Raw genomic sequence first — 16,897 nt, 5'->3', positions numbered from 1 at the left:
GCTGGTTAGTGGACACGCTGTAGCCACTAAAGCAACAGAAACAAAAAGTTACACAAAGCCTGCACATAAAGAGCAACCAGATTCCAGAATAGTATTTATCCCAAAGTTGTCCCACTCCTGAACACTCCACACCTAACACTGCAGGTCGCTCAGTGGGTTTTTTATAAAGGGCAGTAAAACACAAGTAGTCTTTATTATCCACTTATGCTCTTGTGGATCGCTGCTGAATATCACCGTACAGGTGTTAGAATGATATCTGTACATTTTATACTTTTTCATTATTAGGTTTTATTGATTTTAACACAACTATATGTGCTTATTTTATTCTCTTGCCTTCATCTTTCTGACTATCTGCTGCGATAATAAGGGAATTTCCCAGCGTGGGATCGATACAGTCTCATCTCATCTTGTCTTTCTCTGGTGTGATCTACCTTTAGTTTTTGATGCTACTGCTGCAGAGCCAACGTGAGAGTGGGGTAGAGTGCGCATGCGCAAATGAAGTGCACCCTGCCAACTTGCAAGGCTAAGCTAGGCTACTTCTGCAGCTACATCAACAACAACGTCCCCCTGCAGCAAACAGTTACTCACCTGCTGCCACTCGCCGGTGTCCCACACCTTCCACCCCCCCCGTGGATCGACTCACTCCGGCTACGGGTCGCGCTGAGGTGATGGTCCTCTCCATCTCTCCGACGATCTCCTCCCCCGCCAGGAACAGCCGCTGGTGGAGGAACGACTTCAGTTTAAACCTGGAGGCGTTCATGGCTCAAACAGCAAAGAGAAAATATGAGTGGAAAATATTCAAGATCAACTGTTTCATCCTCTTCTCAGCAGCCAAGATCCAACAGGCAGAGGTTACCTCAGTGCTACACCAGGTTCCCATCCTTCACAATAAGAGCGTCATATCAAAACAGATGGTTGCCCTCACTGTGACTGTAATACTATGTGTAACTGCTATACCTTATGTACTGCAGTACTCTTGTAGCTGTAGTCCTATGTGTACCTTTAATTATCTGTGTACTGTAGTACTCTGTGTAACTGCTCTCCTTTTTGTACTGCAGTACTATGTGTCCTGTAAGACTCTAATATGTTCTGCCGTTCTCTGTGTAATGTAGTACTCCTAGTACTGTAGTGCTCTATGTACTGCATTACTCTGTGTAGCTGTAGTACTGTGAGCGCTGCTGTACTATATGCACTGTAGTACTGTGTAATACCCTATGCACTGTAGTACTATGTGTACAGTAGTACTCTGTGTACTGTAATTCTTTGTATACTATAGTACTCTGTGTACTGCTCTACTATTTCTACTATTTCTGTGTTGGTGCAGTACTCTGTGTTGGTGCAGTACTCTGTGTACTGTAGTACTCTGTGTAACCTTTTGAATATCGTTTTAAAAAAATGAAAAGTGAAGCCAGTTCCGTGTGACGTCATTCATTCACATGACCGCATCGCCATGGTTACACAACAAACACACACAAACACACGCACGCGGCTTCATGACGGTCTCTGGTCTTAATCTGAAGGAGGATTCACTCACCGGAAGTGGTGTTGTTGCCACCAGACTCACAGAAAGAAGCTCCTCAGACGAACTCAGCAGCGAAGTGATGTCGTTCTGCTCTTTCCTCGGCGGGGAGGTTTTTAAAGACCATTTCAAACCAGGTACCTTCACAACTTTTACTTCATTGTACTTCAAGTTTCTACGCGGAACAGTTGTTGTTGAGCAGAAGTGGAGTGAACCATAACTAGCACAGTTAGCTAACGACCACCTGTAAGAGCGACTAACTTTGTAAACATCAGTGTGTATGTGTCCGTATCTTCCCTCTGTGCTCCTGCAGACTGTCGCTATGGATATAAACTTCTAGGAAGCGTTGACACTTTTTACACGGTGACAGAAAATGAAAGTACAGGCAGGGAAATACCGAAGAAACAATGTGAGCTCGTAAACCTTTTGTTACGCATGTTGCTGTTACACAACAGCTGTGTTATCAAACAGGTTGTTAGTTCGCTTAAGTAACGAGAAGTTGCACCAACTTTTAAGAAACTCACCTTTTAAATAAACACAGATGCATTGTTCATAATAATAATAATACATTTTAGTTATAGAGCGCTTTTCACAGTTCTCGAAGACACTTTACAAACGTTAAAATTAACATAAAAAGCTACATACTAAAAAACAAAATAAATATTTAAAATAAATATTAGATTTGATGCATTAATATACTAAGCTCATTTAAAATATATTCCGAAGTGACAGCAACCTAATATCACAAGTAACCACAATATATTTATACTTATATAGTCCCCTGTGTAAAAGTAATTTGAAGTCTGATAGATATTAATATATTTACTCTCATAATAACTTCTCATACTTTACTTCTCAGGTATTTATGTTTGCACCAAGTGTGATCACCAGCTGTTCTCCAGCCGCTCCAAGTATGAGCACTCGTCCCCCTGGCCGGCCTTCACAGAGACCGTCCAAGAAGACAGTGTGTCTAAACACAAGGAGAGACCTGGAGCGTACAAGGTACCCACAGATAACCTGAATCCCTCCGAGGATGCCGAGGGTAAAACTCTAGCGTGACACAAACTCCTGATTCACATGTGTGTGTGACGTGTTGTTCCAGGTGCTATGTGGGAAGTGTGGAAATGCACTGGGCCATGAGTTCGTGAATGACGGGCCATCCAGAGGGTTGTCTCGCTTCTGAATATTCAGCAACTCACTGAAGTTCGTCCCTAAAGGTACAAACAGTCAGATCATAACACAGAAGTTTCTATATTCTAAGTTTCCATTGAGCAGAAATAACTTGAGTGTAGTAATGCAACCTCTTATACAGCCATTTTTACTCTTTAAATGTGTTTTGATACCAAGTTTTAAGTTTTTTTCCTTATACCTTATACCCTATACCATGTAAAAGAATTGTTAATCGGGAATTCATGCTGGTGAGCTGATTTTTGCATACTTTAATTTAAAACTATGTCAAACTCGACGATTTAGTATGTGCCTTAAATGAAATAACGCAGATAAAGTCCACTTGTATTATTGATGTATCCCCCAAGGTCGTCATAGACAGTTACCATCTTTCCTGATTCAACAGACGGTAAAGATTTAGATGCGTTTGCTGGAAAACAGCTCCTTCACAACCCCACATGTCCCTGCCTCTCTTTGCTCTCCCCAGATAAGGTTGATGGACAGTAAGGTGAGCTGGTGGGTGGAGGACGCGTTGCTGGACTTGTGGAAGTGTCTTTGAGCGGCTGAAGGTGCGGCCAGCGGATGAGGAGTCCTGGAACAAAGCCCGGTCTGGGAGCTCCAGGCCTCTGAAGGATGGATGGCCTCACTGGACAGCTAGAACAGAAGACGGGTCTCAGCAGCTTTTTTTTGTATTATGCAATCAACACAAACTCAGTAAACCGGAACACTTCCCTGATGTCGCAGTTACTCTTATCAGTTTTAATGCTGATTGACATTGATTGTCTCTTGTGCAGTTTCTTTAAGCTATATCTCACTGGGAGACTGAAATCTAAGACTAGATTGACCTTTTACAAATGGACTCATGATGTATTTTTTTAATTAAAATTGTCAACAATGTGTTTTTAGTTTGATGGGAGTGTAGAAAATCACGAAATATAAATCACATTTTCATTCAAGGGAAATAATGCTGACGGTAATGCTAACAGTGTCGCTGGCTACTGCCGTCACTCCTGAAATGTGAGGGTTCAAACTAAGTAATATGCAAGAACAGAAATAAATATATTTGAATAAAAAACAACACTAAAATTCCTGCTGTTAATCTTGTTGTTTCTTTTTCCTGGAGGAAATGAAAGCGCTGTAATTCAAGTCTTCCGTTTCTTTTTATTAATTGCCGTACTAATTATGTGATCATTATATTTATTAAATGACACGTGTTATCAATAAACATTCTTCAAGATTGCAATGGCACACTTGGCCTTGACATTGCCTCTACTGCTCAGCCATGTAAGCACTGCCATCATGTGGAAGCAATGAGAATATGATGAGGTGTTGCACAAGCAGGAGGGAGCTGTTGACACATGACCTGGACATGCAGGGGGGGGGGGGGGGGTAGTTTTCCAGCTTAGGCCGCGTGGTTCTTTGTGAGCATGTTGCTGAACTAACTGAAGGGAAACTAGTCTTGGTTTTAAAGGACTGAGACATGGATGAAATGTCATATTGTTCTTTTTCTGGGGGAGAAGAATGGAAAAATCACTTCCAGCCTGGTGAGTGACAAAAATAAAGAGCAAGGTTTAAAGTCAAGGTGAATGCAGCCCTGCTGTAGCACAACAACAACAACAACAACAAAAATAAAACCCTGGTTCTTTTTTGTTTCTCAGGCATATACGTGTGTTCTGAATGTGGGCACAAGTTATTTTCCAGCAGGTCAAAGTTTGAGCACTCCTCTCCTTGGCCAGCTTTCTCAGAAACAATCCACGAGGACAGTGTCTCCAAACAGCCTGAAGCATGGGGACCCCTAAAGGTAGATAATGCAAAAGTAGCATTACTTAATATTTGTTGAATTAGGATGTGGAATTTATTTCAACAATGTACCTGTTATTAACTGTGATCTAAATGAATTGTTTTTCGACTTGAATCTTCTGGATTTATTTGTCCCAGGTTTGTTGTGGAAAGTGTGGCAATGGATTGGGCCACGAGTTCTTGTATGACGGACCGAGAGAGGGTCTGTCACGCTTCTGAATATTCAGCAGCTCACTGGTGTTCATCCCTAAAGGTGAGTGAGTCTATGTGGTTTCTGTGTGGCTAGTTCTAAAGAAGCTCACCACCCTCATCATCTTCCTCTAACCCCACAGAAAAGGTTGATGAACAGAAAGGTGAGCAGTAGAAGAGAAGCTCTGCTGCTGCAGGTGCAGGCAGTGGATGACGTGCTCTGTGATAAAACCATGTCGGTCTCCAGGGCACTGATGGACCCTGGCCTCACTGAGCAGAAAGAACAGACCGGTCTGAGTTACTTTTTGTAAACCATTAAAAAACAGTAACTGGGTCATGTAGACTCAGCCACATTAATTTGTACTCTGTGATTTAATGCTTAACCTCCATCTCTGGCAAAGACTTTAAGATGTTTAATGGTTACGAGAATACGGAGCTCGCTTGTCTAAGCTTTGCACGTTGTTTGCAGGCCTCAGTTCAAATGAATCTACCACATGTTAAATGTACATTACAGACCTCAAAGCATTCCTCAAATGTGCAGTTGCATATTTCTTTCAGATGATGGTGCTATCTGTCCTAAAAACTATACTCTGTACTGTAATGCATCACTGTGGACATACATATGGGGAAATAATAGAGATGTACAGAGCTGGGCAAAGGTTTAAAGTGAGGAGAAATGTGTCCACTTGCTGCCCCCCCCCCCCCCCCCAAAGCCAGGGGCCTGTTTCAAAAAGCAGACTCACAAACTCATCTGCACAAAAAACTTACTTTACTTCTTGGGGAGCTTCTATGTTTCCCTACTCTGCAAAGTTTTCCAGGTAACTCAGAAAAGCATTTCTTGGCCGGAGCGAGCGGTGGAATTCTAAACAAAGGGAGGATGCGGGGTGAAGGGGGAGAGAGAGAGAACGCTCAACAGCTCCGGTGCTGTTTAAGTGTCTGGGATGAGCAGGTGTGGAGATGCTCATTTCAAAGAGCGAGAGAGATCACAGAAGGAGATGAAAGCTTCAGTGGCAGCCCGGGGATTAAGAGAGGAAGTGCAAACATTCATAGACGGCAATGCTCTGTGATAGTAAAAAAAAATTAAAGCATAGACAGCATTCATTTCCTGTGATAGACACTGTTCTTTTTCTCCCTTCATCTCAGAGGGAGCAGCTGATAGATAGATAGATAGATAGATAGATAGATAGACACATAGATAGATTTATGTCTGATAGAGATGAAGGGAGCAGCAATGACTGAAATTCAACAATGAATTGAAATAGACGAGTTATTGCCAGTAATGGTAGAATATGTGAGTAGGCATAGTGTATATAAGCAGTCTAGTTGTAATCATAGTCTATGATCAGCTGCCACCACGATCAGAAATAAAGTCTAATAGAAAATACAAGGCGAGTAGTGCGATCATCTTACCTCAAGTTCTTCATTAGTGCCTGATCAGACGTTGTTGTGCATTGTGTGTTGTATTGCCACACAGCTGGCACACAGACTGAAGTGTCCTCGGGGGGGGGGGGTGAAGTCTGGAGGAAGTTACAAATCCACCAAAACACAAAGATAAACTAAATGTGAGAATGAGAGATGAAGAGGAAATGGCTCTGAACCCAGGGCTGTAATTGACGTTGGCTATCTGCACGAACACTCCTTCAGGTCGGATTCTGGGCGCAGCTGTATGGCCAAGTGGAAGTAAACAGGAAGGAGGAAGTGGTAATCCTTTGATAGAATCATGAGACAGACCCCACTTCTCTTCCACTGACCTCTGGGGCTCATCCTGCAGACATGATCCTTAACTCCATTAAACCATGATGGCTCCAAAGCCGTCCCCGCTCCCGAAGGCCGAGCCTCGAGGTCCGACTGCACATATGCGTGCCAGGCTGACTCTTTCAGGGGACATCTTGTTTCAATTGTAACCTATGTGAGCTCGTCGCTTGGATGTGGATGTTTACGGGCACTGCACCTGCTTCTGTTTTTGAGCAGTGGTGTCTCGTTCTGCGTCCACATGCCATGGCAGTATACCCACGTTTGTTGAGGCAACATTCCCCAGAAACATCTGTCATCCAGCGGCTCTGCTTCACACACCACAGAAGCTGTGATCGCTCTGTGGAAGGAATAAAAGCTCCTGAATGCGGGACTTTAACAGAAAGAGAGAAAACGCCTTTCATCAAGGAGTAATATCTGCCGTCTATGTACGGTGTCTCCATCCACACATCGTGGTGCTGCCCTCCACATGTTTCAGACACAAGTACGTACACTGGCCAAACATCTGTCTCCCTCTGAGCAATGAATGAAAGGCCAAACAAAGTTTTTATACATGACACTGGAATGTGATTTCCACTCTGGATCAAAAGAAAGTTCTGGAAACTGCAGCCGGTCCAGGTCCAGTTGGGCATCGTTGTAATTCTGCCCGGACAACATGTGTTCAAAAGAGACGGCGGCCGTGAAAACCAAAAATGAGGATTCTGTTTTCGCCCATCCTCTCTGGCAGGCCCGGCAGTGAACCACAACATAGAATGATGTGTAGTTTACAGAGTGTATAAACAGATTTTATGTGGTGCGGGTGTATGAAATGCATATCTTTATGAGCCGTATTGGTTATAAACACTGTAAATGTGGAATGAGGAGTAATAAAAACACAATTACAATAAGGAAAAAACAATGGGAAACCTCACATTTCTCTACTTTCCAACAAAACGTCAACGGTGAAAACATGTGAGAGATGGCTTTGCAGGATGCAAAGTTGCCCGGCGAGGCCACAAAAGCGCCTCGTAAAATCCCAAGTATGAGGGCTCCAGTGAGAAAATAAACAATAAGTGAAGTTTCAATGGCCTCTGCTGCTTTATTGTCATCTTTATCCCATGATCACATTCCTGTTTTGAGCTCCCCCAGCTTCAATAACACAGAGGGGTTCTGAACATGTATGTATTTTCAAACATCGCTCGCTATCTGTGGTCTGATCTGCTTCAGGGAGATAGGACCCCAAGACAGCGGCGCAGGTTGGTCTGAAACTTCAAAAGAATACTTGAGGTGTGTGGCACTGGCTTTGTTCGCAGGGATCAGGGAGAAAGGTCCTTATTTCCAGGGAGGCTGTGCTGAGTGAGGGATAACAGAGGAGGTTTTAACCACTGGCTGATTCTATGCCCACATGTCAACTTCTTTATCTGCCACGATCACAGACTTACAGGGGGTTTGAAAAGGCCTCAAAGGTAGCCACCATAATCCAGAAAGAAACTGTGGACAAGCTGTGTCCGTTGTGTCAAAAAAACGATTCATTCCTAGTTTGCGTTTGCTGCATGAGTTTCAGAGTCGGGGCTGGTGAGAATGATCAAATGGATTCCCAGACAAAAGTGTGCCAGAGGCCAGGAAACATTCATCAAACACGCCGTCTTCAGAGAGTATGGAAATCTCAGGAACGGTTTTGGATTTCAGCTGAATGATTTAAAGGGAGGCTCGGTTCAGAGATAGCCGGGGCAGCGGTGAACTGTGGAAAATGCCGTATTTGTGTCAGCGCGTGGCCAGAGATGTCAGAGGCCTTCGCCCGACGCCTGGAGAGGTTTACGGCATTCTAATGCAAACACGCTAAAATGCAGACAGAGGCTGAACCCTACAGAGGGGAAGAGAGTAATTACCTCAGTCTTTCCCCGGGTACCGTGCCACAAACTGTCTCCCTCCCTCTCGTCCAAACTGCACCCAGCTAATCCCGGCTCCCTGCAATTTGTGGCTGCTCATCCTCTGTCATCTTGTTCAGTAATCCCAGCTTCATGTGAGATCCACATCAAATTATGTGGATCTGCCATGGAGAGAATAAGGCTGAGGACAACAACCAGTTGTGCATGTTACGTTCCTTATATGATCATACACTTCTCTGTGTTTGCAACACATGTATAAATATGGTCTCTACATACATTTTGTGAACCCTGAAACCCCCCACAGGCCCCAGATGGGTGGTCTTAATAGTCAAAATTGCTCCTTTGGTTATGTTGATTGCTAACTTCTGTGCAGAAGCTGTTCAGAGGTGCCTGAGCCCTTTATTCTCCTCAGTGATTATAACCCAATCAGGAACCTATAATCTACATCGTTCCCAGTATTGTAAAGCCGTCATGGAGGTATTTTGACATTTTGAATGTCTTTTTTAGTAATCTTGAGTGTTTGTGATGGTTTTGTGCACTCACAAATTGTTTAGCCTAAAAAACTAACTTCATGTATTTAAATTACATATACATTTTCCCTTTAACCTTACCACATACTGTAAGTTCAATGTTAATGGTCACATTTGAAAGTGAATAAATAAAAGTAAAACTTATTCATACATTTTACATACAATTTGTACAACTTTTGTGTAACTTTATTCAATCAAATTACTTTCAAGTTATTTGATTTTATTCACATCCACTCAACATGATAGAAAAGTCATTTAATGGGACACTTTACATTGAACTTATGTCGTAAGGTTACATGGCAAATTGAATACATAAAGTTAGCATTTTAGGCCTTGAGGTAGATAAAGCTACACAGCATGTTCACGTTTCTGCCGAGGTGCTGATTAAATGTGTCGCTATCCCACTCACTGAACACACGCTCTTTTGAAACAAACAAAACAAAGTTGCCAGGTGGATCTTAAACGTTCTCCTGTCCCCAACCACAAATCTAAATTTGTCCCGCTGACACTTTGTGTTTGTACAGATTAAATGAGCTATAACTTCAAACTGTGATTAATGAGCCTCACAGGTGCTGGTAGGTGGGTTGTGTTACCTTTGGTGAGAGCGAGGCTGTTCAGCCCTGTTTACAGTCTTATTGCTAAGCTCCAACACAAAGCAAATAAGTGTGTTTCTGAAAATGTCCCACTGTTTGTTTTACCTGTCATCTGTTATACTGAATTTCACCGCAAATACTAATATCACTGGATCTAAATGAAGTGTTTAACGTGTTTGTTTGTGTGGATCCCCCTCACGAATGAATGAGGGGAATTCCATGCATCTATACAGCTTTATGGCCCTCAGCACCTATTGTGTAACAAACACACACACACGCACACACCTATTCCCCTCAAACTATGTCTCATTAGAGCCAACAATCCTTCGAGAGTTATCACTTATCAGGGGATTTACTATATAAAAAATAATCCTTGCAACATGATTAATATTTCTTCAGCATTAGTATTTGGCCCACACAAACTTTAATTACCCACATTTACACTTTATGCTTTTACTTTTGTGCCAGTAAAGCAAACACGCTCCGATCTCACCTGTCAGTCACTCTGCAGTAATTGTTTCTGTTGATCCCTGGAGCCTCTCCCTGCTGGCGTGTGTGGAGAACACAGTGTTGCGCCAAAACTAAAGATACAGTGAAGACACTGGGCGAACTTTGGGTTTTCCTCCATGTGTATCTGTAACACTCGCTGCAGTAAATGAGTGATTGCTTGGTCAAAACAGAATCCAAATTAATTTTCAATGTATTTTGGGGAAGTCCGCAGAAAGCCCTTCCTGCCGTCTTTCAGACCAGCAGCTTCCTTATATCCCCCAAAAAACACAGACCTCAAAAACCAAAAGTGAGACCAGATGAGAGACACAGGAAGGAGAGGAAGATTTGTGAGTGTGTGTGTGTGTGTGCGTGTGTGAGTTGTTTAGGGTTTTTTAAAAGAAGCCTCAAAATACATTCTCACAGGAATGAAGCTCACAGAAAACCCAGCAGAGTTTGGTGTTAGTGTTTTAACTCCATCAAACAAATATTCAGTTTTACCACTAAACCTGGGCTGATTTGTAAAAGGAAAACTTTGTCCATGTCAGGACATTTTTGTCTTTCTCTCTGAAAGTGACAATAGATTAGAACTTTGATTCCACTCTCAGTTGGCTTAGCTCATTTGTTTAAATTGTACAAAAACTAAACAAGCAAATAGCATAGGGCACCTTGTCCACTGTAAAATGACAATTAATCATTTTTACACCTCAGTTTTTATGCCAACGAAAGACAACATATGAATGTGTGAGCTGGTTGGTTGGATTTTGGACCTTTTCACAGAGCCTTAGCTTTGCAACAGAACAAATAAGCCATTAGATATTTGTCAATATCAAACTTTAACCTTCCTCCCCAGCCAAGTCTTCTTGCTGTAAAACTGTGCTTATGTATGGGTCCAAGTTATAATTCAAATGTCTGGACCAGAACAACATGTCAATCTCCTGAGTGAAATATCCAATTTTTACACCTCATTTATCTCCTAACTGGCCTGTCGTCCACCCCCCCCCCCCCCCCCCCCCCCCCCCCCCCCCCCCCCCCCCCCCCCCCCGTAGGTCACATATTTGGTACACTCCTGTCCCCTGTGGCCAAAACAACCATCAGTACCGTAGCTGGTGGTTTGCTTGTTTGAGACGCAGATGATTTCACATTCCTGTGAAATGCAGACTGACCCCACGGGGTAGAAGAACCATCTCCTGTTTCTGGCGCATGAAACAGTTTTGACACACACGCACACACACACGCACACACACACACACACACACACATACACACCCTCTGGCCTGCAGGATCTCACAGGACAGGTGATACTATTTTAGCAGACCCGACTCAACACTGAGGCAACGGACGACTGTTTTGTTTTTTTCGCAGGATGACAGCTCTGTTTCTCACAGTCGATGTGAAAGGTTGGAATTTGAACAACATTGGGAAACCCCAGAGAGCGGAGAGACTAAAATGCTGCGGGTTTTTACACCAGTAATTACAGTCTGTTAACACCCATCTGATGACTGTTTGTGTTGTTATTTACAGAGACTGCGCAGGTTGGAGTTGTTTACGCGGAAGAACACATCCATACCAGTCAAATAATGAGACATTCCCTCAGTCGCTCATTCACACGCATCTTTAGTTGCTTTCGATTGTTTCGGTGGGGAGGGGGGGGGGGGGGGGGGGAGCTGAGAGAGTGTGAAAATTAACGAGCACGTCCATATTAGGGTGTCGGTTCTGGCCCGCTAACAGTAGCACAGTGTTCGACCCAACCGTCCGTGTCGGGGGGGACTCGCAGGAGACGGAAAGAAAGTTGTTTTTTTCACACGCACGGCGGAAATAAATGGTGACAGCGACACATCGAAAGGGCAAGGCCGCGGTCTGAGGCTGACGTCATGGCAATCAACGTTTTAAAACGACGAGGACTTTCAAATGGGAGAGAAAAAGCCACACGGAGCAGCCCGCAGAGACGTTTCAGTGAGTAACAGTTTCGGGATGGGGGTGAACACAAGTGGCACATGTTGCCCGCAGAGTGGAACAGTCGGGGATTCCACGTGCATAGTGCGTGCATCTACACACGCATCATCTACACACGCATCACATGTGGCGCCAGAAGCAAGCTGCTGCTGCTGCTGCTGCTCTGCTGCTGCTGCCCAAAATGTTTCACCTCCACAGCTCTGTCAGATTTGCAGCCACACGTCTTGAGTGGATCCCCCCCCCCCAGAGTGAGCTGGGAGGCATGAAACTGAACACTGAACCGATCACAGTTGTCTCGTCTTTAACCCTCACTCACACTCATCTCATCTCAAACAGAAACACACACAGGCACACAAACACACTACCTTCATTATTACGTTACATTTCATTTAGCTGACGCTTTTATCCAAAGCGACTTAAACCTTCAACCATGAGGGTACAAACCCAGAACAACAAGAATCAAGAAAGTGCAATTTCTTCAAGAAAGCCAAACTACAAAGTACTATAAGTAAGTGCCATTTAAGTGCTACTAAATTGTTAGTTTAAACTTTTATTCAAGGTATAGTCGGAAGAGGTGTGTTTTTAGATTGCGGCGGAAGATGTGTAGACTTTCTGCTGTCCTGATGTCAATGGGGAGCTCGTTCCGCCATGCCCTGCTCTCCCTGTGCCTCCACCCTTCCCAACGCACCCAATATCACTTAGGAGCCGACCACCACATCCCACTTCTCACCGCAGAGCTGGTGGATTAGCAAAGAAGGCCTTTCCCAAATGGTCTGTGGCTTGCGTGACGACATGATTGTCATTCAGTTCTATTCCCTCTGTGCTCTTTAGATTCCCGCTCGCCTGAATCTCCTGCTTCAATAGAGCACCCAGAGAAGGTAAATAACTGTTTGAAAAAACACGGGACTCCTGTACAGACTTGCTTCCTGGAAAGGCATTTTCGGTTTTTATTGCCAGGATGAAAGACACATTGAAAATTGTTCTGTGCAGCTGTTTCCCAGCAGTCAAGGATGGCTTGCATGCATTTTTGTTTATGTGAAAAATATCTTTGGGCTTATATCTCTATACATGTATATTATTTACATAATTGAACCTCCTGGCAGTGGGTGCTGCTCAAATCTAACCCACATGAAGCTGGAATGAATCGCAGCAAACTCTTCCTCAGATATAAAATGACTCCCATGTAAATCTTGAGGCATTATGTGGGTCTCACACTGTTTAATGCTTTCAAGGCCGTTGAGGATGATGCATAAGCTGCGAACATCTCTCCTCTCTGATCTTTGGTACATTCATCTTTTCAGTGATGTCTTGATAAAGCTGCAGGGCAGGTCTACGAGTCTATAAAGTCCCGCTGCAGGCGTCAGAGATCGATGCACCTGTGTGAAGGTGGCGGGACACGAGGGAGGGATGGAGGGCTGGTGGGAGTCCAGGAAGACGTGCGGGCCAGAAGGCTGTGTATGGTTTGAGAGATCAGAGTGATTTTGTTCCCTCCTCCGTCTCCTCTTCCAACCATCAGTCTTACTGATTTTTTGCTTCAATTTGCAGATGAAAGTTGGGACGGCTCCAGGAGAAGGGTGGGGCCTCACCGTCGCTTTGTTGTCCGCCTTTGTATTCACTACCTGAGGGTTCAACAATTGAGCAGCGAATATATTGAAGAGTGTGTGTGACATCTTTTCTTTCATCAAAGCAGCTGCACTTCAGACACCACAATATGATCTATAAAATGAATTGTTTTGGGATTACCCCCTGCTTTAATCTATGAACCACATCACTGACAAGAACAGTAGATGAAAGGGGAGTTGGTTTATGATTCAATAGAAGCTACATCCAATACAAAACATTTGAAAAATACTCTGTACATCTTCAATCTGGAGTTCATTATTAGTAAATATCTCATTGATATTCATTCCAGACAGCATGAGCTTCCATTTGTAGGAAACTACAGCCATGCCTCTGCACCGCTAAATGAGCATCTCCTGGTCTGTGGTTTCAAAGATCTGTCATGATGGCTTTAAGGATTCTGACGGGTATCTTGCGGCTATTTTAAATCACCGACAAGTTCTTCCTCATACTGGAAATTACAAAATGAGAGTGGAACATTCTGCTTTCGCTCGAGAGGATTTGTAATTTGCTGTAATGGCTGACACATGTACCCGCCATCAGCAGGCCTCAGGCTATGGAAATCTCTATCAGCGATTCACACAGAGATGCAGCAGCAGCAGCGCCTACCTGCCTGCTGCTGTCACGGCTGGATATATAATGTCTGGACTGCACGCATGCATCCATAGCGGCCCTACACATGAATGTGAGCACACGGTTAAGTGTACAAAGACAATTACGGTGCCTCAAATTGCAAACTTCCCTACACACACTTGTTATTTAGAGTGCATGAGGTGTGTTCACACCATAGACTGTATAAAAAGATGGACAAATTGTTCTCCATTTCCTTCCATTATCCAGGAATGAAGCCAAAATATTCCGGATAGGAACGCTGCCATCTTGCGCATTTGGAGCAAGAGTCTGCACAGTAGCTATTGGGGGGGCTGGAGCCATGGTAGAGATGTCCCACTGATACACATACTCAATCAATCGCTAGTCAGTCTCAGCTGTCAATCATGAAGTTTCACCCTGTTTTTATAGAACTCATTAAAACCAAAAGCGTGATAAGAACTACCTAAAATGACTGAAACGATATTTGAGAAATTTGACTTTTACTTTGACTTTTTTGGTCCATGTTCCGCCCACTAACATGGAGGAGGCGGGATTTATAACCTAGGTGGCGATTGAGACACTATGGCTTCACTTTTAGGGAGCAGTCATGTCGTCCATCTTTATATACAGTTACACTGACGAGTATGCACTACATGTACCCGCATGGTGCACTCAGTCAAAAAGGTTGAATGTAAAACAACTGACTGTTCTTACCTTACATTCACCATGTTGGCTTTGTAGCAAAAAGGGGTGGGACCATTCTGATTTCCACTTTGTGTGAAACATGGGGCGCACACAGGAAAGTAAAAGGCTAATCTTTTAGACATGTGAGCAGAGCAGCAAGCAAATATTTTGGCGACAATCACAGTCAAGTCTCGCAATCACCATTTCCTATGTGTGCAAGATGGCTGTGTTTGATTTGAGAGAACACTGCCCTGTCAGAATACTTCAAGTACACTGTGTACTACACGGTGCAGGCTACTACATCTAAGTGTACTGACTGAATCATCCAATCTGAGATACAGCAGGAGAGACATATGCACACAAACACATCAACAGGGAGACATATTACCTAACCACAGTCCCAGACGGAAAGACACAGTTCACAACTTGCATGTCGTATTTGTTTCCTCAACACCACTGCTGCCTGTTTGTTTCTTTAATCTCACTGTTTATATTTCTGGGTCCAAGCCTGTCAGTTTAACTGCAACTAGAGCAATTAGTATGAGGGAAAAGCAAATAAAATGTCTGATGAAAGCAAAGCTTGGATCCTGACCTCATTCTGACTGAATCTGCCGCTAGCCAGCAGACAGTCGTTTCCAAAGCTGTGAATTCCTCAGTGCCAGGCTGGCCTCTCTTTGGATGGATTTACAATGGCTGTTTGTGCCTCAAAACATGTCATTATTCTATATTTGCCTGGGTCATGTCAGTATCCGCCGAGACCTTTGTTTGAGCACTGTTTTTATCTCACAAGGTGGAAAGTGTAACTTCGAGATAGCCTACTTAAATGTGAAAAGTTATTTTCTTAAAGAAAAAGTTTTACATTTTGGGACCAACTCTTTCAGTTTTGTGAGAAAACTTTGCTGATGAGATTAATTACACTCTTATATACATTAAATATGAAGTTACCCCAACTAAGTTGGCTTAGCACAAAACTTCAACAGGGGGAAGCCGCTGGAATGACAACTTAATCTTTTCTTCAGCATCTCTAACACTCAAGCTGCTCTCAGACATGCACTGTAGTCATTTTATTGTGAGAATGCAAATATCTGAGTTAGTTGCTCTGAACGTTTTTTCCTGCCAGGCCCAGAAAATGTGTGAGTGAGTCATGTAAGAATGCAGCAGGAAATTTCACAGCAAGCCAATGGGAATGTTGACGATGTTTCTCACATGCGACAGATGCAAAACTGTCCATGAAACAGAGCCGCCAGACGTTGACAAGGAGATTTGAGAGCTTTTGGGGCCGATGTTGAATGTGCCTTTAATAGGCAGATATGATATTGGTATTGATATTCTCGTCTAACTGCAAGAAAGGAAATAAGCAATAAGCAATTATTAGCCTGGCAACTGGTCAACAACCAGAGATAGGCTACCCCAGTTCATTTTGACTCTTTACAGTCTAAACAAATGAGATGTAAGCAAGTTGCTGGCAGGCAGATTCTGTTACCTTTAAATAAAGCCAGGCTAGCTGTTTCCCTCTGTTTCCAATCTTTGTGCTGAGCTAAGCTAGCCGACTGATGGCGCCCAAACAAGAGAGTCAATAAAATGTCCAACAATCCTTTTTTATCCAAGCAATCTCTGTTTTCTCCGAGAATATACAGAGCAAGAGAGCTAGATAAAGACAAAACACAAAATCTTCAATTAGCCAACACAGTGAGTTTGCCAATGTCATCTGTTTCTGAAACAAACGGTGCCCCAGGGCTGAATGTGTGTGTGTGTGTGTGTTCCCCTCTTTCCCACCTCCCTTTACCTCTCCTCCCTCTTCCTTCATCAATCCAGACAGCCGCCCTCGGTGCGTTAGTCAGGTTGAACGACTGAACTCCATCTCGTTGCCAAGAAGAAACTCAATACCTGCTCCAGCTTTACAGAATCAGGGGAACATCCCTATGCTGCTCCTTCCTGTACAGCCCCCAAGGTGACACACTCAGCCTCAGATACTGTATTTATGGGATGGAGGCAGAGCAGTCGGGGGGGGGGGGGGGCTCCTGGGCCTATTGTTCTGAAGGTTTGTGTCAGGAGACTTGTCACTTTGTTGCCTATGAGTGGGTTCAGTGTTGAGTCCCAGGGCGACGGGATAGACGACCTCAGGCTTCTCTTATTCACAGG

General features: G+C 43.7%; 2 protein-coding genes across 2 annotated transcripts; both read left to right on the top strand.

Moving 5' to 3' along the window:
- The first annotated feature begins 1,516 nt into the window (after positions 1–1,516).
- Positions 1,517–3,775, top strand: LOC117766672 (methionine-R-sulfoxide reductase B1-A-like). The gene is made up of 4 exons (XM_034593944.1): positions 1,517–1,656; positions 2,379–2,521; positions 2,622–2,736; positions 3,174–3,775. The coding sequence occupies exons 1-4, from the start codon at positions 1,602–1,604 to the stop codon at positions 3,191–3,193; spliced, it is 333 nt and encodes a 110-aa protein (XP_034449835.1). The 5' UTR covers positions 1,517–1,601; the 3' UTR covers positions 3,194–3,775.
- Positions 3,776–4,081: 306 nt separating this feature from the next.
- Positions 4,082–5,032, top strand: LOC117766333 (methionine-R-sulfoxide reductase B1-A-like). The gene is made up of 4 exons (XM_034593261.1): positions 4,082–4,230; positions 4,345–4,487; positions 4,625–4,739; positions 4,819–5,032. The coding sequence occupies exons 1-4, from the start codon at positions 4,167–4,169 to the stop codon at positions 4,848–4,850; spliced, it is 354 nt and encodes a 117-aa protein (XP_034449152.1). The 5' UTR covers positions 4,082–4,166; the 3' UTR covers positions 4,851–5,032.
- Positions 5,033–16,897: the final 11,865 nt, after the last annotated feature.

This window comes from Hippoglossus hippoglossus, chromosome 8 (assembly GCF_009819705.1).
Source record: "Hippoglossus hippoglossus isolate fHipHip1 chromosome 8, fHipHip1.pri, whole genome shotgun sequence".
NCBI classification, from domain to species: domain Eukaryota; kingdom Metazoa; phylum Chordata; class Actinopteri; order Pleuronectiformes; family Pleuronectidae; genus Hippoglossus; species Hippoglossus hippoglossus.
Note: the sequence above shows the minus strand (reverse complement) of the source record. Positions and strands in the feature narration are given on the sequence as shown.